Raw genomic sequence first — 26,014 nt, forward strand, 5'->3', positions numbered from 1 at the left:
ATTGACATATTAACATTCACATTGATAAGAGTGTAAAATTGACTCGCGTCCCATGGGCGGCCCGGGGGGAGCCCGGTCCGGCCCGTTGACAATGTGAATATTCACATTGACATATTAACATTCACATTGATATGAGTGTAAAATTGGCCTGTGGCCCGTGGGCGGCCCGAAGCCCGCCTGCTGCCCAGGGCGGGCCCGGCCCGGCTCGTTGACAATGTGAATATTCACATTGACATATTCACATTAACATTGATAAGAGTGTAAAATTAGCCCGTGACCCGTGGGCAGCCCGAAACCTGGCCCCGGGCCGACGCGGGCCCGGCCCGTTGACAACGTGAATATTCACATTGACATGTTAACATTCACATTGATAAGAGTGTAACATTAGCCCGTGTCCCGTGGCTGCCCGAAACACGCCTACGGCCCGTGGGCGGCCCGAGGCGGGCCCGGCCTGTTGACAATGTGAATATTCACATTGACATGTTAACATTCACATTGATAAGAGTGTAAAATTGACTCGCGTCCTATGTGCGGCCTAAAGCCCGTGGGCGGCCTGGAGTGGCCCGGGTTTAGGTCTGGGCCTACCCCGGGCCGCGGGCGAGCTTCGGGTAGCGGATAAGTTTTACACTCCTATCAATGTTAATGTTAACATGTCAATGTGAATATTCACATTGTCACGGGTTGGGCCAAGCCCGCCTCGGGTTGCGATTGGGCTTCGAGCCGCCCACGGGCTGCGGGCCAATTTTATACTCCTATCAATGTGAATGTTAACATGTCAATGTGAATATTCACATTGCCAACGAGCCGGGCCCGCCCTGGCCCGAGGTCGGGTTTCGGCCTGTCCACGGGTCACGGGCCAATTGTACACTCTTATCAGTGTGAATGTTAACATGTCAATGTGAATATTCACATTGTCAACAGGCCGGGCTGGGCCCGCCCCGGGCCGCCCACGGGCCGTGGACGGGTTTCGAACAGTCACGGGGCGCGGGCTAATTTTACACTCCTATCAATGTGCATGTTGACATGTCAATGTGAATATTCACATTGTCACGGGTCGGGCCAAGCCCACATCGGGCTGCGGTCGGGCTTCGGGCCGCCCACGAATGTGAATGTTAACATGTCAATGTGAATATTCACATTGTCAACGGGCCGGGCCGGGCCCGCCCCGAGCAGCGGGCGGGCTTTTGGCCGTCCATGGGCCGCAGGCCAATTTTATACTCTTATCAATATCAATGTTAACATGTTAATGTGAATATTCACATTGTCAACGGGCCGGACCGGGCCCGCCCCGGGTCGCCCATGGGCCGCGGGCGGGTTTCGCGCCGCCACGGGACGGGGGCCAATTTTACACTTCTATTAATGTGAATGTTAACATGTCAATGTGAATATTCACATTGTCAACGGGCCGGGCCGAGTCGGGCCCGCCCTGGGCTGCTGTCTAGTTTTATACTCTTATCAATGTGAATGTTAATATGTCAATGTGAACATTCACATTGTCAACAGGCCGGGTCGAGCCCGCCCACGGGTCGTGGACGGGTTTTGGGCAGCTACGAGGCGCGGGCTAATTTTACACTCCTATCAATGTGAATGTTAACATGTCAACGTGAATATTCACATTGTCAACGGGCCGGGCCGGGCCCGCCCCGGGCTGCGGGCAGGCTTTTGGCCGCGGCCCAATTTTATACTCTTATCAATGTGAATGTTAACATGTCAATGTGAATATTTACATTGTCAACGGGCCGGACCGGGCCCGCCCCGGGCCGCCCATGGGCCGCGGGCGGGTTTTGCGCCGCCACGGGACGGGGACCAATTTTACACTCCTATTAATGTGAATTTTAACATGTCAATGTGAATATTCACATTGTCAACGGGCCGGGCCCGTCCTGGCTCGCGGGCGGGTTTCGGGCCGCCCACGGGCCAATTTACATTCCTACAAATGTGAAATTTAAAATATGAATGTTCACATCATTAAATTGATAATCGTTGAAAAAATATTTATAAAGGTATCAAAATTAAATATAAGGGTATAAGTGTCCAAGAAAATAATGTAAATCAAGAAAATGGACTTTATGGAATAAAACTATACATACATGGGACTAAATGGGTTAAAAAATTCCTTCATGGACTTCTTGGGTTAAAACACTTCTAAATTGGACTTATCAATAAAAATCTCATGAAAATTCTCTTAATTGGAATTATAATGAAATAACATCTTGAAATAATGAAAGTTTAAGTATGTGGTTGGTTGAAATGTATAATTTGATTAATTCCCTTCTTATATTTGTATAAAAATCGACATTTATAACCGCATCATTATAAGTCGGATTATGAAAAAAATTTTGAGGTGTCAAACATTTTTTATTTGTAAATATCCTACCTATTAAAAAAAAGAAAAAATAAAATAAAAAGAAAAAAAAATGTGTAACTTTTGGATATGTATTTAACAATTTTGTTTTGTGGACGTAAACAATTGATATTTCAATTTAAAAAATTAAAAAGTAAAAAAAAAATAGATTGGGTTTTTTGGGGATAAAATAAGTCATTTAACTCCTCTATATACAATTTTAAGATGGACTATTTTAATCACAAAAATAAATAGAAATATATTTATAAATTATTCATATATATTATGCTATTATATACAAATATAGCGGTAACAAATTAATTAATATATATGAAAATTTATACTAAGTTTTCATTTTCAATTTATTGAATTATGATTAACAAACTAACAAATAGCAGTAATGATATAATAAGTTAGAAAGAGGATAAAAATAAAAAACACAATAATATTTAAAAATTTTAAATTTACCTAGTTATACAAAAAATTAAGAAATTAAAATTAAGATATTAAAGCTTTCACAGGTTTTGTGAATTAGAAATCTCCTCCTCCTTATATAATATATATAGATAAATAGGATTGAAAAGATGGGTATTCATTTATTTCAGGTAAATTACAAGGGAAATTTATGGTAGACACCACCTTTGGTCATTTGGATGTGTATTATATGTATTTTTAATTATAATGTTTACATTTTTAATTATGACTAATTGTATTTTTAATTATGATATATTATAATATTATTTTAGTTATGATTTAAAAATTATTTGATTATATCTGAAGTGATATTATTATTTGGTTATAATTCAAATATTTCTTTTTACTTATGATTCTCACTCATAGTAGTTATGTCATTTATGATAATTAAATTCACAAATAACATAACTTGCATATGATACAAACTCTGAAAATGGTGTGTACCATAGCATTACTCAAACTAAAATCACCTTCTTCAACTTTAAAAATATAATTAATTTTATATTTTTGACATAATTACACTAATTTTTTTAAAAAAAATTTAATTCATATATTACTTATGTTATGTTATTTTCTACTAAAATTACTTATGTATGTTATGTTACTTTCCCACTAAAATTATACCATGAAAGCCGTTTCAGATTGACTCTTTTGATAATTTTTTTGTTAATTTATTTTTATTGTTTTTAATGTTTTTTTTTTAATTTCAAAAAATTTAAAACTTTTAAAATTTATTCAATTAAACGAACGATAAAAGTATAATACAATTGATATGATGGGTATGAAATTATATATATATATATATATTAAATGCTTTTTTTTAAGAAAGGAAATATTAAATGCTTAAATTTTGCTAGAGAATTGAAATTGATTTCTTATGTGAATTTTTATAATTTTTTTTAATTATTTAACTTTTGAAGGTGTATGATTTAAATAATTACATAGGAGTTTTTTTTTTTAATTGATTTAAATAATTACATAGGAGTTCTTTGGTGAGATAAGGGGGTGCTGTTGTGCCTTAAGACACAGCACTTACTGTTGTCCCTTTTTGGGAGGTTTTCCGAGTATTTTTCGATAATCTGAACCATGCATATTGTAAGGTTCGTCAAGAATATTATTATTATAAAAAATCAAATTAATAGGATATTCATAACTCCATAATTAGACCCCAATTGTTTTTAAAAATTTATGAAAATTATGTTAATCGTTAATATTTATAGAAACAAATGTGCTTTGTTTATAGGGTTACAGATATCCAATTAACTAGATTTTTTGTATGGATAATCTACTCGACGAATCCTACAATACGAACGGTTCAGATCATCGAAAAATATTCGGAAAAACCTCTACCAAGGGGCACAGCAATAACTGATATGCCTTAAGGCACAACAGCACGCCCTCTCCGTCTTTTGTGTAGTTTCTCGTAAGTGTAAAATTGATAATAATAATAATAATAAAAAAAATAGAAGCTAAAAACATTCCTCCTAAACTTTCTAATAATTAATTTTTTACAACTTATCAGTTATTTTAATTTTTTATAAACTGTAAGCAAAAATTACACCAAGCACTTCAACATATATGGTCAATATATATATAAAATAAATTCTACCAAACAAAATTATAAACTTATAAAAAGTGAATAGCATGCATAGATTTAGACTAATCTCATACAATTTTTTATTAAGTTAATTGTCTTATATTGGTTTATTATTTTTTTTGTATTTAATCTTTTTAAACTCAACCTGGTCAACGATTTGCCCATGCAAAATTTGCCCATACTTTTCTTCCAACCCCTGCCATTGAAAATTATTGACTCCACCACTGCCCCTATAACAACTCATGCCTGATAAAATTATGAAACACCATTCGTATTAGGATCAACCTCAAATGTCTTAGCGGCCCAAGGTTCTGCGAGGCTTTATGCTAAATATTAAAATTATGTCTTATCTTATTAGGTCTTTCAAAAATTAGGGCCTTCAATAATAAGAATTTTGAGAAGAAAAAAAAAATTGAAGGCCTTTACGATAAATTAAGTGACGTAATGATTAAGCTACCTCTGCTTTCCTGATCATTTCGGTATACACTTGAAATTTGCAGAAGTGTTTACATACTATGAATGCTCTAGCTACATTAAGATAATATTTGTACTCCCTTTTTTGAGTTAGACGATCAATCACTCGCCAAGGAAAAATTCTTTCTAGCAGGCTCAGCTCAATGCTTATAGTGTTTTAGTTGTAATGATTCATTATCTGTTGATATCATTGTTGGGTAGTTCACATCACATGGATTATATTATACCTACCTGATAAATTTTTCAAAGCAAGAGATGGTTTGAGGTTAAAGTCAAGGAAATGAAGTTAGTATTCCTCACTTGACTTCGCAAACAAAAGGAACATAGAAAGCGGGGTCATGGTAAACACTGTCAAAAAAATTGCATATTATATGTCAGTTATGATATTTGTGGGGTTGATTATTACAAATATTATAGCTAAATCTTTTTCAATCATAACTAAAAACAATAATAATAATGATGAGTCATAATCAAACATCACATAAAGTACAATCAAACAACTTTTGGATCATAACATAACCAACATCTCAATGAGTCATAACTTACATCATGATCAATCATAATTAAGTCATAACTAATACTACAATAAGTCATAACCGAATACTACAGATGTCATAACTAGAGCATATGGCACACACCCCAAAAGATTTCCCTCTAAACACTTTGTTTAAAAATTATGACAATGTTTGAGTAGGTTGGGAGCAATATTTTTAAGCATGTGGTGACAAATTTCTAGAAACCATGGTTCCAAAATGAACCGAACCAAACCGTCAAGATCTTCCATATTTGGTTCAGTTTCAAATTTCATGGAACCGTAAATAGTGATTTAGTCATTGAATTTCCTCCTAAACTGAACCAAACCGAACTATGTTCACCCTACATAGAATGAAGAAAACAATGAGGCATGCATTGATGTAGCCGCCAACATATTGAGGATATTGTACCTGCAAATTTTCACCTTGAAAGTGGCATATCAACATGTGTTCATACGTGTTAGATTTGTCTCATATTGTCTATTTAAGTTACTCAAACTATGTTAATATATTCTAGAAGCTCTTCTACTTATTATCAATTGGTTTTATGTTGAATGTTTTAACAGTATTCTCAATTTCTTACCAGTCTAGCAGCATTTTCATTGATGCAAGAAATTTTAAATTCATACAACTAAGGATAATACTTGCCTTCACCTCTGCCAACCCAAGCTAGTGTTGATTTTCTCAAAAGAACATGTCTTCATTAGAGATCTCAACTAAAAGCCATCCTGCAAATCAAAAGAAGAATTAACTCAAAGTTAACAACCAGCAAAAACACTATCTTTATTGTGAAGTATAATCTTACCATTCAAGATTCAACTCACAATACATGTATAAATCGATGAGAATCAATGGGTGAACCTATTTTCACATAGAATCAATGGTGAATCATGTAACAGTAAGTATCAAGAAACCAACCATATTGAATCTTGATCAAATGGGAAAACAAAAACATCTTCGAGATGAAAACAAATGACACAAACAAGATAATCGGTCTTTCAGGCATTTAATCAGACAGAAAGTAGACAATTCAAGACAAACCAAGCATTAACACAACTTGCATCTTTAGAATTAGCAAATCAAATGAATCTGTTTGTGTTGATGTTCATATATGGATGTATTATTATATACCCATATGAATCAAGAGCATATAAATTTCTTCAATATCTTAAATTGACAACACACATTTGATATTCCAAGTAATATTCTCAGAAAAAAACACCATCAGTGTGGGAACATACTTAACAAATCGTTCCTTCACCGGCATTCTAGTGGGATGCCCACCTGTTAATTTAACAATTCAATTATGATTATGTTTTGGTGGACTAGTCTTAACAATCTTAGGTATTATGACCCCCCAAAAAAAAAAAAAATAGTAATTAAAAACGAATTTAGAGATTCTGTTTCTAATATTTAAGACGTGAAATTCTAACATATACACTGAGGAATGGGTTTATAAAGACTGCAATTTGCAGACACATAAATGCGTGAAAGAAAAAGAATGAAATGGTGAAATTGTAAAACACACAATACCCAGAAAAGTTTGAGGCTACCCATGAATCAAATCACTATTGGCAAGTGCAAAATTTGCAGAAACTGCTTTTGAACGTAGAAATCATAGTAATCCAAATTGGGCATACATGAATCAAATCAAGCATTGAGGAGTGCAAAATTTGTAGAAACAACTTGCGAATGTAGAATGATGACATCAAAAGTTGTCACACAGAGAGAGAGAGAGTGGCTGATCAAATTCTTTCTTGGTGTTTTTCCATTGCTTTTTGGTTTACCCAATATTAAAAAATATCTACACGTCGCCTGAGAGATTCGAACTCTCGCGGGGAAACCCCATGTACTTAGCAGGCACACGCCTTAACCACTCGGCCAAAGCGACGTTGTCTGATTGTCTTCCTCCTTTTTTATTTAAAAATCTTAGATTTCAATAGGAAGGGACACCCTTTTTAACTTTTTTTTGTTTTTCAATCCACTAAATTCAAACTTGACTACTCAAAATATCTTCTTGTGATTCATATTTAATTTATACATAAACTACACCCTATGCAAATTTTATCTGCTTTCCACTACCATCCATCCAAGAAAATTCTTAATAGATATGTCTGGATTTCCAAACTTTTCTTTTCAATCTATATTTATTAGGTTTTTTCTTGGCAATCCTATTTGAACAAAACTCCTTTCAGTTGTACTTAATTTCGCACTTTTTATTTCAATGAGGCTATAAGTGTTTAGATGTGAATCCAACCCGAATTGTGCCTTGCAGAGAAATTTGTGATGTTAATACTTTCAGGATTGCCACTTCGCTGATTATGATGAGGATCGAGCTGTCCGATCAGCTCGTAGGGATCCAGAAGGCAGTGCCCTTTGGCGGGTCCGGGGCAGCGCCCAGGCAAGGTCGAGGGGCAGTGCCCCCGAAGCAAAATGTAATTTTGCATTCGAAATTGCATGTCCGCCCTTGCTCGTTCGAGCGAAGGTTGCGTTTAGCAAAAAACCTGAAAAAGATGATTTTACGCTCGAGCGCAGGTTGTTTGGCTCCAGCGAAGCCACTTATGGAAACACATGCGTTTTTGGTTCCTCGCTCGAGCGAAAGAGTCTTCACTCGAGCGAGCTTCGCAGTCCCAGATTTCTATAAGTACGGGTTTTTGTTAGATTTTAGGATTACTTTATCTCTAGAGATATTTTGCTAGTTTTCTTTGATGTTTTGATTGAGTATTTAACTCATGGTTTTAGAAATTTACATCAAAGGGTTGTTTGTTTAATCCTATACAAAAGAGAGAGTTATTCTTCAGTGGATTCTGAAGAATACAAGCCTGAAGCTTTGGTGGATTCTGAAGTGACTCATCGTCAAGACAATTCTGAGGTGAAGACGGAGTTGGAAGAGACACATAGAGGTTGGTTCAATTCGGGCATAGATTTGCTAGGTAATTGAGAGTATACCCGTGTAATTCCTTTATATCTTCTTAGTGGATTGTTTTGTGGCTGTTGCCCATGGTTTTATTTATCACAATTGGAGGTGCTCCAATTGTGATTTTTCCACGTTAAAATCGTTATGTTGATTTGTCTTGATTGTTTGATTGCGATTGTTTTATTGATTTAAATTGATACATAATCACAAATCAATATCTAGCGGATTTTTAGATTTTTCAATACCGTACATGCATTTTGAGCAAAAATTTGGACTCTATTTTCTCTGTTTCTAAAGAGGCAAAGCTTCTCTCGTTGCAATTGCCAATTTTACATATTTTTAGGCCATGAGACTCATATTGATAATCTGAATTATTTATATTTCAAGACTTTTTGAGAAAGATAATCCTTGTAAAAAAATTTAAAATGATTAGATAATTGTATACATAAAAACATTTTTAAATTAGTGAAAAACTTTTCATAAATTGAAGTATAAAATCATAAGGTTTTTCATCAATTAGTAATTAATTTTTGAAAAGAGACCACTGCACTGTGATTGTTCCAATAATAAATTATATATTCTCAAAAGTATGTTTGTCTTTAATTTTTTTTTAATAATAAATGTGATCTAATCATGTTATTATAATTATTTAAACAATTTAATTTTTGTAAAATTATCTTCTCAATAGATATTGTAATATAAATTATTAGAATCATCAAATTAAATCTATAATAAACCCACGTAAACATAACAGCACTTGTAATTAGCAAATTATTCAAGCGTGGTTTGGGAGATTTTTTAAATTTTTTAATCTTTCTAGATGAATCATAAAAATAAAAAATAAAAATAATAATTGATATAAATTTTTTGTCAACTGATGAATGTCACTGTGAATTTTATGCAGAGAGAAATAAAAATCAATGTACACCGCCAGAGCACCGCTTAGAAGAAAGTGACATAATGCTAAATTGCGCTGCCACAAAGGCCACAACCGCTTAGCTAGCCTTGTAAATGTTGAGAGAGAGAGCTTCGGAGAAGCTCAAGAGTGTTGTGTTTTTTTTTTGACAACTCCTGTTAACGTTAACAACAATGGTGATGTTTTTTACACTCTCCATTTTCTCTGTAATTCATTCATATACTAATAACTGTGTACCAGTTTCCATAGTTTTTATTATATATATTTGTTTGGGTTTGGGTTTGTGTTTGTGTTTGTGTTTTGTTATCTGGGTTTTGAATTGAAACTTGAAACATGAAACAAAACAGGGTAAAGGAACAGGGAGCTCTGGGAAGAGGAGGAACAAGACTCACACTCTCTGCGGTGCAGCCGCCGCCGCAGCTTCCTGCGGCTTTCCCTCCACCCGTGTTGGAAAATCTGGGAAAGAATTCTATAAATATGTCCTGTACTGTATTTGGTAGATGCTATCTCTTTTTAACTTGCAATGTATCTTTTCTATGCATAAGCTATGTTATGTATCATAAAGATGAATGAAATGGATATACTGGTTTCTTGCAATTACGTTTGAAGAAAGCAAACATTATAGACAATTATAGAATTTTTTTTGTCAATTTTTGCCAAAAATACATTTGAGAGACAATCAGATAATAAAACTAAGATATATCTCACTTGGTTGTTTGATTGGTGTAAGACCATTGCAGCCAAGATCCTACTCTCCAGGCAGGAACATTTGTGCCTTTTTATATTTGAAAATGATCAAAAATTTACGGTTAAGAGAGGTAAACTGATAGCTGAGTGTCGGTGTAAATAACGCTTGGTTAAATTGCTATATCAGCTGAGGTAACAATCATGGTTTCGCATGTAATATTACACGCATATTACAGATCATATTTTAGGAACTAGCGAACACCATGATGCAAAAGACAAGCATTCTTGATCAGTATGTATCATATCCGAACAATCTACCACAAGAAATGGCTCAAACAATCTTACTATATTTCAATCCAAGGAAAGAAGTTCAAAATATTTACAAGGACATTCACAGCTTTGCCTCCATCTTTGTCAAACTGAAGAAATTGTACCTATTAAGGTCTCTTTTGGAAATAGAATATTTTAATAACCTTTTAATTTTTTAACTAAAATATGAGATAAAAAAACTATTATATTTGAAAATATTTTTTTAACTTTTTATAAAATAAACGTGAAATGAAATAATTTATAAAATTAAAAAATAGGTAAATTACCAATTTTGACCGTGAATTTGGACTCACGAAATGATGTGCTGACGCGACAACCTACCCTTTGGCTGTGAGCCAGTAGGTTGTTGGGAAAACATAAAGACTTAACCATTTTTTGTGGGACTTAACCATTTTTTTATTCTAAAAAAATCCTCATAGTACTAGATTTTTAGGCTAAAATGATAAGATGGTAGGCTTTTATAGACACACATGATTTGCAATTGTAGATAGGTTTGTAAAATAAAATAATAGGCTTTTTGAATTTTTTAATAATTTTTTAAATAGTTGGATTGGCCAACAAGTGAGACCTAAGAGAGACTTAATCACATCACCTGTGCATTATCAAAATATAATGTCTGAAGCAACATGGGCAATCCAATCAACGGTAGTGCCAAAAAAAAGCTCCCAAAACAAGAGGTCCAACGCTAGCACGGAGGAGAAGAGAAGCAATGCCAAAGTCTGGTACCGATTCAACGGCCATCCCAAAACTTCTGCCATTGTCTTCAGAAATGGAAGCGAGCTGGTCGTTAGATTCTGGTTCTGTATGGACCAAGCTGTTATCCACTGCACCCCAGAAGGGATTAGATCAAATTCATCTCGTAATCGCCTCCCCAAGTCTGGCATGTGTCCACCTCCGTAAAGTATAGCAATCTTATTGTGACCTTCATCGATTGCTCTTCGAAGTGCCTCAGTTGCAGCTCTGTTCCGCTCGCCAATGATGACAGATTTCTCCTCTACGTCAGCTGTCACCTGAGTAAACCTTCACATTTATAGTGTTCCATCAATACAACAATTCCTTCATTAAAAAGATAAATAATACCATTTGTATGAAATCATAGTAGTTTTATAGGAACACTAAGCCTCCGTTTGGGAAGTGGGTTGGCTTTTTGGCTTTTTGGCTTTTTTGGCTATTTTAGCCTGGGCTAAAAAGCTTGGTTTGGGAAGGGCTTTTTGGCTTTTTGGCTTTTTTGGTTTTTTTTGTGAGAGAAGAATGTAATGATTATGGGTTGGATGTGATGTTTTGTTTGTTATGGCTAAAATAGCCTATTTTGTTTTTTGTGGCTAAAATAACCAAAAAAGCCTCAAAACCATCTTGCCAAACAGAGGCTAAAATATTTTCATTGGTAACATGAACCATTTCCAATGTCAATTTTGTCGTTGACTGCAAGTTCCAACTTTTCATTGCCAAATCAAGGCACAGAATACAGATGATAGAATATATCAAGGAACTTACCCGAGTTGATTAAATTTGGAATGAAAATTTGAAGGGGAAAACAAGTTGAAACAACAGAGATTATTACATGTATGAATGAACTCAAACTGAATGGTCCAAAGTCATCTCCACATCTCATTGCTAACATACCTCTTGGGGAAAACATTGTTAGGTCCAAATCTAGGAGCAACCCACACATACAAGAAGGGATATGCTTAAGGTCTATCAGTCTAGATTTTCCACCAACTCACTAGATACGAAGTCTAGAACAGTGAGCTCACATTTAGCTCTATCAGAATAGCAAATATCACATTTAGCTGTATCAGAATAGCAAATATGTTGTATACACAACTTTATATTTGAGCAAAAGGTTCATTTTGCAAGTTTAAATTTAAAAAGAAAAAAAGAAACATTAATTAGTTTATGATTTATGCACGGCCGTAGCAATAAACGGCCATGGTCTCAGAGTACTCCCTCAACTAGACCAGTTTGCTCATTAATTCATAATTATCAACATTGCATTAACCTGAAGTCCAGACCCAAAAAAAAAAAAAAAAAAAGGGTATAAAAGTAAATACCAGACAACATCTATGACCTATCAAACAACACCATTACCACTAGCAGCATGTAACCTTCAGATATAGAAGAAGATTGAATATACTTACTCAGATGTTAGTCTCTTTGCCAGGAAGACCTTCATAGCAGCCCCAAAATCCAGCCTGGACAAGGCTTCTAATTCTGGATATTCAGATCTTGGACTTCCCACATCAGCACAAACACTTCCAATAATGACAAGGCCAACAAGAGGCATAGGTAGCACACGAGAAGCCCAAAGAAGCTTGGATCTCCAAGGACCAAGCTCTTCTGGAATTGAAGTAGGCTGCACCATGGCTTTTGTTGATCTAAGAGTCATATCTCTTGCAAAGGTAAAGAAGCTTTCACCTTTTTCATGCTGAAAGAGAAAATAGAGTAGCATAAGATTTTCAAGTCCAATGTTAATGGCAATCAATTGTTCCTGAACTTAACTAGAAGTGCAAGAGGTAACGCTTGTACATGTAGATAAAGAACGTGAGAGCATTCAAACACTTTTATTGTTTTTTTAGATAGAAGCATTCAAATACTTTTATTAATAGTTTTTCTTCTTTTTCATTTTTCATGTTTTTGGAAACAAAAACAATTGAGTAAGTTTGAAAAACCTATCGTTTTCATATTGTTTTCATTTTGAGTTTTCAAAAATTTGAAAACAACTTTTTGGTCTTTCCATAAATATGGGTTGTTTTAAAAAATAAAAATATAAAAAATGCTGAAAACAATTTGCCAAACAAGTTTTCTCAAATTTTCAGACGAACAAACCCACCTGCCGCCCACCCCAGCTGCCTGGTCCTATTTCTTTTTCCCTTCATATAGCTTTTATTCAGATAGCACAAACAAAGACGCAAAACTATTATAAGAAATTGTATTTAGAGCAACAACAGCTTCATCACAAAATCAGAGGTTGGAAGTGAAAAGACAGACCATGTAGATTTCAGGAGTAGCTTAAAAATTTTAAGCATCTCTAAGCACCCTAATTCATTAATAAGATGAGTTGAAACTGGAATGAAGTATATTTTTTTGTCAAAAAAAAAAAAAGAAGAGAAAATTCAGCACTAAGGTAAACTCCAAAAAACAATTACTGTGTATTAGATCAACATTATGCAGAGTGCTCAAAGGAATAAAACCTGAAGTAGTTTGAAGGTTTCATAATCCAGATCTGCATGGTACCAATTCTCAGCCTGGTAGTCAAGACAGTCTAATTGAAAATCAAGCGTAAGAAGTCTAGCCATCTGGCGCTGAATGCATCCAAGAATATTAAACCCCCGTGAGCGGGAAGCTTTTAACTTTTTTGTGGCACCACGGTATTGTCTGCCTTCTAAACTCTCCCTGCTAGCCACCATCTCATAAAGGACACAGTCATAAGTTTCAAGTTCCTTCTGGAGGGTTGCAAAATATCTGTGTATGACACAAGATCAACCAAACAAATGAATTTCAAGTTAAGAAAGTAAATCAAGTGAAGAAGTCAAGAAAACAAATAAGAAATTTTAAAAGGAAAAAAATTGAACTATCATTTTTCTGTAAGAGTAAAATAGAATAGAAACCAGAACCTCATACATGGATAAACAGAGCAAGATGCAAGTCACACATCATGCAAATAGGCTGCAGTGTAAAATTATGGACAAAAAAGGAAAAACAAACAAAAACAGAGGAAAAAACAACTAAAAACAAAACAAAAATGTCATGCTTCATTAACCCATATGTGTCCACTAATTACATCAGGAAAAAAATTTAATGCCCCTTTAATGGCATCATAATCCATGCAACTAACAAGTGGTTTCTGCTACCTTTTTGAAGAAAATTAGGCAATAGGTGGCTCAACAGATCCAAGTCAGTCAAATGAAGCCCATGCAATTCTTAAATCAGGTTTATATAATACTCCCTTCAATACTAAACCATCTGTTCACATGATTCACTGCATCTCACAGAAAAATAGTTGAAGGGGGAGCACACAATTATTCAAAAAAAAATTAAGACAAGCGAGGAAAGCAAGAAAGAATGATAGAGATATTAACAATCACCAAAAAAGGGGAACATCAAGGACTGATGGGCTGGGTTTTTGGTTAGTAAGGAGGGTGACAAAAATGGTTTAAATATAGTTGGTATGTTATTATTCAAAAGTTGCCAGCGAGAGGCTCTATTTGGTTGTCAGGCACATTAAACAGTAAAGTGGTTCATGAGAAAAGTGAACAGAAAGGAAAATGAAAAATACATTTTTCTCTCTCATGCGTAAGGTTTACAAGAGAGTTTGTAGAAAAATAAAAGTTGAACTTCTCAAGTTGGATTTCCAGCAATACATAATCTTGTATGAAATGTTAAGATTCAAGGGAGATTATTTCCTTCAAGAAAGCGGTTAATCTACAGGATAGCTTGCAGGAAAGGTTTAGAAGGAAATTATGTCACCGAGTTCAGTGGCTAATAGGCATCACAGGTTTTCAACCACAAAAGAAAACAGAAAAGGGATAAGAAAATTTTCCAAAGACAAGTGTGTGATCAACCATTATCAAACCCCACAATGCTGGAAACAGACCTGTACAATTATGTACAAAGCGATTGCCCTCTAATTCAAACCCACAACCCCAAGGTTATTAAACTAATGGCCCTCTGTCCATATTCCATTCCATCTAGATAAATTTCAGAATTAAAAATTGGTCTCATAATCCAAGAATCATGTTCAAGTTCAATGCAAGATCACTAAGAGAAGCTAGTTACCCCATGATGTTCATTTTCCAAACATGGTACACTTCTATTCCAAAACACAATAAATTTATCAAAAATATGTTTTACAATCTGTCCCCAATAAAGGTTGCCCTCCAACTTACTAGCTCCAGTAAATCAATGATCAATTTAACATATGCATCTCCAAACTCATCTACTTTTTCTCCACCCACTTGGTCATTGAAAAATCTCCTCCTGCCCTAGTTCTAATTCTCGTAGTCTTTTCTCTAAATATCATCAGCACTCTCATCTCAAATTGGTTCACCTTTAGCAACAAATCATGGGAGAATTACAATTAAGTGGGTTTTTTGAAAAAATATTTACAAATACATGAAAAAATTTAGAATTTTAATTATTAATATTTATAAAGTTTACCCTTTATGTGTAATTTTTTTTTTTTCAAAACCTACACTGAATTGTATTTTCCCATAAATCATCCTCCATACAGTGCAATGGTAAATATAAATTTGGATCAGTGAAAGATAAATAACCATTCTTTCCTAACCCTGTGTTTGGTTGGGGGATTTGGAAAGAGATTTGAAAAAAAAGAAGATAAAAAGTGTGTGAAGCTAGGTGAAATGTAGTTATATTTTATTTACATTTCACCTACCTTTTTCATTTCTCTTTCCAAATCCCTTCCCAAATCCCCCAACCAAAAAAGAGTTAAAAGTATACTTGTAGAAATTTACATTTATTTCTTTGAAAATATAGGCATCCAGTATGCATGCACCATCCAAAAGCATATACTTGTTGTACAGACCGTAGTTTTTTGTGTCTCATTTTTTGTCGAACCATACAATTATCCTATACTAAAAAAGATAAATCTTATCCAAATTTGAGTAAGAAAACATACTCTTTGTCCGCAATGTGTATTGTAGAAACCAAATCAACCTACATAGTTAATAAAATCAAAAACCAGTTATACAAAATCAAACAATAGGTCAAACTTCAAAGTTACAGATTTTCTCAAGAAACAAACATGTCAATACACACACACACACACACATAAGTATGCAAAAAAATAACATTAATTTACAGGTTATAATTATACCTGAAGAAATGGTCGGAGAAGAGACCAAGGGAACTTCTTCTTATAGCTAACAGCGGCTGTCTGAAGCTCCGCATCGGAATTCCCTCTCTTGAACCTCATGAAGTCCGTAATCGAATTGCTCCGCAGAAACTGCGCGGCTGAGCCATCCTCGGCTACCGATAGCTTCGAGCGAACTTCGATTCTCCAAAATTGAGAAGAAGATGAACAATTCGAGGAGGCTAGTTTCAGAACCCTAGGGTTACGTTTGAAAGATCGGAGCTTGGATAGAGAAGAAGAAGTAGAAGGCGAATCGTTGGTGGAATTGGAAGGAAATGAAGAACATGGGGAATATAGTAGGGAGAGAGAACTACAGACCATAGTTCTCTTTTAGAGAGAGATAGAGAGAGAGATTTGAGACAGAGGGTGGATTGAGGATGAGGGTGAACCCGAATTTCTGTTACTCTTCTGTGTGTCTGGTTCTGGTTTTTGCTATTGTGCAGACTCAGCCAACTAAGCAACAATGAAATCAGGTTTTTATTTATTCATTTTATTTCCTTTTTTTTCCTTTTGGATTTAGGGGGGAAAAATCTTAACAAATCAAACTTTCATTTTTTAATTATTTTAATCTAAATTTTTAACTTCTAAAATAACTAACGGAAAATAGATAATTTATTCATTTTTTTCACTTTATCATTCTTGATAATTATTTCTTATCTTTATCGTCGTTTATCTTCACTCCTCTTCTCATTTAATCTACTATTATCTATTTTTCTTGTCCATCGCTACTCTTCTTTTTCCCTAATTTATTGTCATCTTTTTTATTTATTCCCCATTCTATAATCTCTGTTGTTACCACCGATAAAAAGTGATTAAATTGTTTTTGTTTCATTGGTTAGAACTAATGAATTGTTAGAATCAATATCATTCTAAAAACTTAAGAATTTAGATTGAACCAATTAAATAGTTATAATTTATTTTATCACTTATCAAATCTGGAATTTTTTTCATAATTTTTCCTTATAATTATTTTTGGCTTGCACGCAATGACCTCGTTTGTTTGGATTTTGCAGAGTTCCTTGCGTAGGTTTCACCCAAACTCTTCTAGTATCCAAATCATTCATAAATTTTATATTTTTCAAAATAAATATAATTCAATTAATAGTCATATGATTGGAGTAAATTCATCTTAAATTTTTTTATCATTTTATAAATAATTTGCTTAACAGATCTTACAAAATAATTATTATATGGTTCGATAATATCATGTTAACTATATGTTCAACTAATAATAAGAGACTAAATGAATACACAGGAACTTCTAGATCAACTACAGAATCTCAGCAAGTATAATTTATGAGTTATCATCACAAATATGATCAACTTTTGCAGCTTATTATTTCAGCTGGACAATGACAAAAAGACACAATTTCTAAACCAACTTCAGAAGCCAGAAATTCTTATTTCAGCTGGACAATGACAGAGACAATTCTAAACCAACTTCAGAAGCCAGAAATGGACAACGACAAAAAGACACAATTCTAAACCAACTTCAGAAGCCAGAAATTCTTATTTCAGCTGGACAATGACAAAAAGACACAATTCTAAACCAACTTCAGAAGCCAGAAATTCAAAAAGTAGGTAGTAGTAAAGAAAACAAATGAACCAACCACATGAAAAATGAGAGATATCTTTGCTTGTTATTGAACTCAACAGTGATACATGAAAAGAATAAAGAAAATTCAAAGAATTGCTTCATATCTCTATCAACAACAAACCAAACTCCTCTTGAACATATTGCTAGCTACAACAATCAAAGACTTCAAAATAAAAAAACAAAAAAAACAAAGAATTTTCAAATACCCACCAAACATTTTCAAATGGGCATCAATGACTATCATAGCCTATCAACTACAAAAAGGAAAAATATACAACAGAAGAATCTGGCCAATTATCGAACCTGGATCGCCCCATTTCAGAGTCATCATCTAATCATGTCTCATTGTGATAATAATCGGATGCCAACTTCTAAATCCTCTAGCGTGATCGTAACAAGTTCATCAACATCTACACAGTCAAATTTGAGCCTCAAGTCCAAATTCTCTCGAGCATTAACTAGCATCGGATCCACCAAACCGCCATTCATCTCCTTCCGCTGCTTTTCACCAGTTTCTCTCTCTATCAGCGATGCAACAGTATTGGCAGTACACGAACGATGCAACTTAAATCCATACAATAAGCTGTCTTCCGCTTGATCGTTGATCTTCATATGAAGGATATTGGCTAAATCTATCGAACTAAAGTCATCAAAATGAAAAAACTTTGTCACCCTTCTGGAGAATCCTTCGTTAGATGAAATCACACGCTTCATCGGTTCACTGTAGCCAGCAAAGATGACAACAACTTTTCCACTGTCCATCACAGACATGATCTCTTCTAAGGCTTCGAGCCCATAGTCTTTATCATCTGTCTTCTGCATTGGTATTAGTCGATACGCTTCATCCACAAATAAAATTCCTCCCTCTGCTTCTTTGATCTGTAGATGGTTTGGTAAATATGTGTTTGTTAGAATATTATATTTACTTTTTCTGCCACGAAGAAAAGATGAGATATGGTTTTGGAAGCACGATAGCATACCTTTCTCCGAGTCTTTGGTCCTGTATGACCAACAAATTCCCCAACCAAATCTGTTCTTTGTACTTCAGTTACCTTGTCGGTTGGTAAAATTCCTACCATGTAGAGTAATCTTCCAAGGATCCGAGCTACCATAGTTTTACCTGTTACATATAAAAGTATAGTGCCTTGTAATTAACCATAAAAGATATAGGGAAAATGACAATTTAAATAATTGCTTACATATTTTTAATATGAATAAGAGAGCTTATCATTGAATCTGTACCTGTACATTGGTTTAACCCTCTGACTATGAAAATAATTTTTTAAAAAAAGTACACTAAGGCCTTGTTTGGTTTGTGTTTCTCAAAAAATTTTGAGAAAAATTCTCTACAAATAAGTTTTCAAAAGTAATCAAACCGAACAAATTTTCCCAAAAATTTTTTCCAAAACTTGTTTGGTTTACAAATTTTCCAAACAAATCTCTCTCTCATACACATCAAATCAATCATTTTTTCCAAAACTCTCTCTCAAAATAATTTTTCAAAACATCTTTTAAAAAAAAACCAAACCAAACAAATTTTTATACTTTTTATCTCAAAACATATTTCTCAAATACAAACCAAACAAGGCCTGGATTTCTTGATATCACATTTTCTGACTAGTCAAAAAAGCATGTGACACAGACCAACACAAGAATATGGCAAGTTTTGAAAAACAAAAAGGAAATCAACTACATGTATTGACATAACAAAGAAACTTCCGGACAGAATGGCGAGTCGGAGACTCTCATGGGAACATCAAGGTATGGGTACGCAATAATCATCTCAAAATGTCATTTTGGTTGAGAAAACCAGAGTCGCAAAACAATAATTTAGAATTGCAAGAAAAAAATGCAGATAAGAACATCTAAGCATATGCTTGCAGAAAAACTAGGAGGGAAAGCCATAGTTAACAACCATTTGTGTTATCTATTTCGGTTAATTCACTAAAAGGATGGTGTAGAATGTGTGCAGAAGCAATCAGTAGAACTACGATCGAGCAACCCACCAAATGGGAGAAGAATTTTTAAAAAAAATAAGGCATTCATTATGATACCCAATGTTGGCTAATCTGAAACAACTCATTGAGAGAAGCTGATAGTATACAAGGCCGTGGAGGAGGGCAGTAGTGATTGCATTTAAGGAAATATAGTCACAATCAACACACAGTACGCCAATTACCTACCTGTTCCAGGATTGCCAAGGAAGGCCATATGAGGAGGTCTTCTAGGGCCGACTCTTAGCCCAAGAGCCCTTCATCTCTCATCCAAAAGCATCCCCTTTGCCCATTTCCTAAGTTGTAACTTAAGCTCATGCAGACCCACAACATTTGATAAAGCATCTTCAAGTTCATCCATCTTAGCCTTTGTCTCACTGCAAGCATCGATAGCTTTACGTTTTCTCTGCTCTTCAAGGTGCCAGTGAAGAAGTTCCCACAATTTCTCACTCCCCAGGCCTTGAGAGAGATGATTTAGCGGAGTCATGCCCTCCTGTACATTAAAAGTTTTACTAATCATAAACACTGACCAATATAATTTATTGGTAACATGAACCATTTCCAATGTCAATTTTGTCGTTGACTGCAAGTTCCAACTTTTCATTGCCAAATCAAGGCACAGAATACAGATGATAGAATATATCAAGGAACTTACCCGAGTTGATTAAATTTGGAATGAAAATTTGAAGGGGAAAACAAGTTGAAACAACAAAAATTATTACATGTATGAATGAACTCAAACTGAATGGTCCAAAGTCATCTCAACATCTCATTGCTAACATACCTCTTGGGGAAAATATTGTTAGGTCCCAATCTAGGAGCAACCCACACATACAAGAAGGGATATGCTTAAGGTCTATCTATCAGTCTAGATTTTCCACCAACTCACTAGATTCGAAGTCTAGGACAGTGAACTCACATTTAGCTCTATCAGAATCGCAAATATCACATTTAGCTGTATCAGAATAGCAAATATCACATTTAGCTGTATCAGAATAGCAAATATGCTGTATACACAGCTTTATATTTGAGCAAAAGGTTCATTTTGCCAGTTTAAATTTAAAAAGAAACATTAATTAGTTTATGATTTATGCATGGCCGTAGCAATAAACAGCCATGGTCTCAGAGTACTCCCTCAACTAAACCAGTTTGCTCGTAAATTCATAATTATCAACATTGCATTAACCTGAAGTCCGGACCCAAAAAAAAAAAAGGGTATAAAAGCAAATGCCAAACATCATCTATGACCTATCAAACAACACCATTACCACTAGCAGCATGTAACCTTCAAATATAGAAGAAGATTGAATATACTTACTCAGATGTTAGTCTCTTTGCCAGGAAGACCTTCATAGCAGCCCCAAAATCCAGCCTGGACAAGGCTTCTAATTCTGGATATTCAGATCTTGGACTTCCCACATCAGCACAAACACTTCCAATAATGACAAGGCCAACAAGAGGCATAGGTAGCACACGAGAAGCCCAAAGAAGCTTGGATCTCCAAGGACCAAGCTCTTCTGGAATGGAAGTAGGCCGCACCATGGCTTTTGTTGATCTAAGAGTCATATCTCTTGCAAAGGTAAAGAAGCTTTCACCTTTTTCATGCTGAAAGAGAAGATAGAGTAGCATAAGATTTTCAAGTCCAATGTTAATGACAATCAATTGTTCCTGAACTTAACTAGAAGTGCAAGAGGTAACGCTTGAATATGTAGATAAAGAACGTGAGAGCATTCAAATACTTTTATTGTTTTTTTAGATAGAAGCATTCAAGTACTTTTATTAATAGTTTTTCTTCTTTTTCATTTTTCATGTTTTTGGAAACAAAAACAATTGAGTAAGTTTGAAAAACCTATCGTTTTCATATTGTTTTCATTTTTGAGCAAAAACCGTTTTCAAAAATTTGAAAACAACTTTTTGGTCTTTCCATAAATATGGGTTGTTTTAAAAAATAAAAATATAAAAAATGCTGAAAACAATTTGCCAAACAAGTTTTCTCAAATTTTCAGACGAACAAACCCACCTGCCCCCCACCCCAGCTGCCTGATCCTATTTCTTTTTCCCTTCATATAGCTTTTATTCAGATGGCACAAACAAAGATGCAAAAATATCATAACAAATTGTATTTAGAGCAACAACCGCTTCATCACAAAATCAGAGGTTGGAAGTGAACAGACAGCCCATGCTGATTTCAGGAGTAGCTTAAAAATTTTAAGCATCTCTAAGCACCCTAACTCATTAATAAGATGAGTTGAAACTGGAATGAAGTATATTTTTTTTGTCAAAAAAACAAAAAGAAGAGAAAATTCAGCACTAAGGTAAACTCCAAAAACAATTACTGTGTATTAGATCAACATTATGCAGAGTGCTCAAAGGAATAAAACCTGAAGTAGTTTGAAGGTTTCATAATCCAGATCTGCATGGTACCAATGCTCAGCCTGGTAGTCAAGACAGTCTAATTGAAAATCAAGCATAAGAAGTCTAGCCATCTGGCGCTGAATGCATCCAAGAATATTAAACCCCCGCGAGCGGGAAGCTTTTAACTTTTTTGTGGCACCATGGTATCGCCTGCCTTCTAAACTCTCCCTGCTAGCCACCATCTCATAAAGGACACGGTCATAAGTTTCAAGTTCCTTCTGGAGGGTTGCAAAATATCTGTGTATGACACAAGATCAACCAAACGAATGAATTTCAAGTTAAGAAAGTAAATCAAGTAAAGAAGTCAAGAAAACAAATAACAATTTTGAAAGGAAAAAAAATTAAACTATCATTTTTCTGTAAGAGTAAAATAGAAAAGAAACCAGAACCTCATACATGGATAAACAGAGCTAGATGCAAGTCACACATCATGCAAATAGGCTGCAGTGTAAAATTATGGACAAAAAAAGAAAAACAAACAAAAAACAGAGGAAAAAACAACAAAAAACAAAACAAAAATGTCATGCTTCATTAACTCAAATGTGTCTACTAATTACATCAGGAAAAAAATTTAATGCCTCTTTAATGGCATCATAATCCATGCAACTAACAAGTGGTTTCTGCTACCTTTTTGAAGCAAATTAGGCAATAGGTGGCTCAACAGATCCAAGTCAGACAAATGAAGCCCATGTAATCCTTAAATCAGGTTTATACAATACTCCCTTCAATATTAAACCATCTGTTCACATGATTCACTGCATCTCACAGAAAAATAGTTGAAGGGGGAGCACACAATTATTCAAAAAAAATTAAGACAAGCGAGGAAAGCAAGAAAGAATGATAGAGATATTAACAATCACCAAAAAAGGGGAACATCAAGGACTGATGGGCTGGGTTTTTGGTTAGTAAGGAGGATGACGAAAATGGTTTAAATATAGTTGGTATGTTATTATTCAAAAGTTGCCAGCGAGAGGCTCTACTTGGTTGTCAGGCACATTAAACAGTAAAGTGGTGCATGAGAAAAGCGAAGAGAAAGGAAAATGAAAAATACATTTTTCTCTCCCATGCATAAGGTTTACAAGAGAGTTCGTAGAAAATGAAAGTTGAACTTCTCAAGTTGGATTTCCAGCAATGCATAATCTTGTATGAAACGTTAAGATTCAAGGGAGATTATTTCCTTCAAGAAAGCAGTTAATCTACAGGACAGCTTGTAGGAAAGGTTTAGAAGGAAATTATGTTACCGAGTTCAGTGGCTAATAGGCATTACAGGTTTTCAACCACAAAAGAAAACAGAAAAGGGATGAGAAAAATTTCCAAAGCCAAGTGTGTGATCAACCATTATCAAACCCCACAATGCTGGAAACAAACCTGTACAATTATGTACAAAGTGATTGCCCTGTAATTCAAACCCACAACCCCAAGGTTATTAAACTAATGGCCCTCTGTTCATATTCCATTCCATCTAGATAAATTTTAGAATTAAAAATTGGTCTCATAATCCAAGAATCATGTTCAAGTTCAATGCAAGATCACTAAGAGAAGATAGTACCCCCATGATGTTCATTTTGCAAACATGGGACACTTCTATTCCAAAACACAATAAATTTATCAAAAATATGTTTTACAATCTGTCCCCGATAAAGGTTGCCCTCCAACTTACTAGCTCCAGCAAATCAATGATCAATTTAGCAAATGCATCTCCAAACTTGTCTACTTTTTCTCCACCCACTTGGTCATTGGAAAATCTCCTCCTGCCCTAATTCTAATTCTCGTAGTCTTTTCTCTGAATAGCATCAACACTCTCATCTCAAATTGGTTCACCTTTAGCAATAAGTCATGGCAGAATTACAATTAAGTGGGTTTTTTGAAAAAATATTTACAAATACATGAAAAAATTTAGAATTTTAATTATTAATATTTATAAAGTTTACCATTTATGTGTAATTTTTTTTTTCAAAACCTACACTGAATTGTATTTTCCACATAAATCATCCTCCATACAGTGTACTGGTAAATATAAATTTGGATCAGTGAAAGATAAATAACCATTCTTTCCTAACCCTGTGTTTGGTTGGGGGATTTGGAAAGAGATTTGAAAAAAAAGAAGATAAAAAGTGTGTGAAGCTAGGTGAAATGTAGTTATACTTTATTCACATTTTACCTACCTTTTTCATTTCTCTTTCCAAATCCCTTCCCAAATCCCCCAACCAAAAAAGAGTTAAAAGTATACTTGTAGAAATTTTCATTTATTTCTTTGAAAATATAGGCATCCAGTATGCATGCACCATCCAAAAGCATATACTTGTTGTACAGACCGTAGTCTTTTGTGTCTCATTTTTTGTCGAACCATACAATTATCCTATACTAAAAAAGATAAATCTTATCCAAATTTAAGTAAGAAAACATACTCTTTGTCCGCAATGTGTATTGTAGAAACCAAATCAACCTACATAGTTAATAAAATCAAAAACCGGTTATACAAAATCAAACAATAGGTCAAACTTCAAAGTTACAGATTTTCTCAAGAAACAAATATGTCAATACATATATATATATAAGTATGCAAAAAAAATAATATTAATTTACAGGTTATAATTATACCTGAAGAAATGGTCGGAGGAGAGACCAAGGGAACTTCTTCTTGTAGCTAACAACGGCGGTCTGAAGCTCCGCATCGGAATTCCCTCTCTTGAACCTCATGAAGTCCGTAATCGAATTGCTCCGCAGAAATTAGCCATCCTCGTCTACCGATTGCTTCGAGCGAACTTCGATTCTCCAAAATTGAGAAGAAGATGAACAAGCCGAGGTGGCTAGTTTCAGAACCCTAGGGTTACGTTTGAAAGATCGGCGCTTGGATGGAGAAGAAGTAGAAGGTGAATCGTTGGTGGAATTGGAAGGAAATGAAGAACATGGGGAATACAGTAGGGAGAGAGAACTACAGACCATAGTTCTCTGTGAGAGAGAGAGAGAGGATGAGGGTGAACCAGAATTTCTGTTACCCTTCTGTGTGTCTGGTTCTGGTTTTCGCTATTGTGAACTCAGGCCTCGTTTGAGAAGTGGTTTGGCTTTTTGGTTTTTGGCTTTTTTAGCTATTTTAAGCTGGGCTAAAATGTTTGTTTGAGAAGGATTTTTTAGTTTTTTGATTTTTTTGATTTTTTTTGTGAGAGAAGAGTGTAATGATTATGAGTTGGATGTGATGTTTTATTTTTTGTGGTTAAAATAGCCTATTTTATCTTTTGGGACTAAAATAGCAAAAAAAAAAAAAAAAAAAAAAAAAAAAACCAATCCAACTTGCCAAACGGCGCCTGCCAACTAAGCAAATCAGTTTTTTATTTATTCATTTCATTTCCATTTTTTTTCTTTTGGAATTTGGGGGAAAAAAATCTTAACAAATCAAACTTTTATTTTTTAATTATTTTAATTTAAATTTTTAACTCCTAAAATAGCTAACGAAAAATAGGTAATTTATTCATTTTTTTCACTTTATCATTCTTGACCATTATTTCTTATCTTTATCGTCGTTTATCTTCACTCTTCTTCTCATTTAAGGCTATTTTGAGAAGATAGTTATAATCAGTTTTTTGATTAAAAGTTAATTATAAACTGATTATAATCAGCTTTTTGTGAGAGAGGGAAGTGAGTTATAATTTGGGAAATGGATTATAACCTATTTCTTATCTATTTTTCTTGTCCATCGCTGCTCTTTTCTATAATCCCGGCTGTTACCACCGATAAAAAGTGATTAAATGATTTTTGTTTCATTGGTTGGAACTAATGAATATCATTCTAAAAACTTAAGAATTTAGATTGAACCAATTAAATAGTTGTAATTTAGTTTACTACTTATCAAATCTGGAATTTTTTCAT

At 34.4% G+C, this 26,014-nt stretch overlaps 3 protein-coding genes, 1 long non-coding RNA gene and 1 other non-coding gene across 6 annotated transcripts; all 5 read right to left on the bottom strand.

The window, feature by feature from the left end:
* Window positions 1-5,373: 5,373 nt before the first annotated feature.
* Window positions 5,374-7,612, bottom strand: LOC114271284 (uncharacterized). The gene is made up of 2 exons (XR_003632286.2): window positions 6,976-7,612; window positions 5,374-6,150 (listed from the first exon to the last, which is right to left on the bottom strand). It is a non-coding gene; the product is annotated as an uncharacterized LOC114271284 (long non-coding RNA).
* On the bottom strand, window positions 7,232-7,313 carry TRNAS-GCU (transfer RNA serine (anticodon GCU)). The gene has a single exon. It is a non-coding gene; the product is annotated as a tRNA-Ser (tRNA).
* Window positions 7,613-10,090: 2,478 nt separating the features above from the next.
* On the bottom strand, window positions 10,091-16,604 carry LOC114271280 (thermosome subunit gamma). The gene is made up of 6 exons (XM_082870362.1): window positions 16,106-16,604; window positions 15,908-15,945; window positions 13,464-13,734; window positions 12,411-12,697; window positions 10,865-11,292; window positions 10,091-10,361 (listed from the first exon to the last, which is right to left on the bottom strand). Exons 1-5 carry the CDS (start codon window positions 16,460-16,462, stop codon window positions 10,875-10,877), a joined length of 1,371 nt encoding a protein of 456 aa, XP_082726488.1. The 5' UTR covers window positions 16,463-16,604; the 3' UTR covers window positions 10,091-10,361; window positions 10,865-10,874.
* A 1,151-nt stretch (window positions 16,605-17,755) lies between these two features.
* On the bottom strand, window positions 17,756-20,059 carry LOC114271281 (protein CfxQ homolog). Its single transcript, XM_028212908.2, has 3 exons — window positions 19,922-20,059; window positions 18,719-18,858; window positions 17,756-18,617 (listed from the first exon to the last, which is right to left on the bottom strand). The coding sequence occupies exons 1-3, from the start codon at window positions 19,947-19,949 to the stop codon at window positions 18,081-18,083; spliced, it is 705 nt and encodes a 234-aa protein (XP_028068709.2). The 5' UTR covers window positions 19,950-20,059; the 3' UTR covers window positions 17,756-18,080.
* A 24-nt stretch (window positions 20,060-20,083) lies between these two features.
* LOC145790969 (uncharacterized) lies at window positions 20,084-25,183 on the bottom strand. 2 transcript variants are annotated; one of them, XM_082870363.1, is made up of 5 exons: window positions 24,749-25,183; window positions 24,556-24,593; window positions 22,114-22,384; window positions 21,051-21,337; window positions 20,084-20,225 (listed from the first exon to the last, which is right to left on the bottom strand). In XM_082870363.1, exons 1-5 carry the CDS (start codon window positions 24,845-24,847, stop codon window positions 20,216-20,218), a joined length of 705 nt encoding a protein of 234 aa, XP_082726489.1. In that variant the 5' UTR covers window positions 24,848-25,183; the 3' UTR covers window positions 20,084-20,215. The 2 variants fall into 2 exon arrangements, with proteins under 2 accessions (XP_082726489.1, XP_082726490.1); XM_082870364.1 differs by lacking the exon at window positions 24,556-24,593 and having other exon boundaries at window positions 24,749-24,879.
* Window positions 25,184-26,014: the final 831 nt, after the last annotated feature.

Source organism: Camellia sinensis, chromosome 5, assembly GCF_055761805.1.
Source record: "Camellia sinensis isolate YWXY chromosome 5, ASM5576180v1, whole genome shotgun sequence".
NCBI classification, from domain to species: Eukaryota; Viridiplantae; Streptophyta; class Magnoliopsida; order Ericales; family Theaceae; genus Camellia; species Camellia sinensis.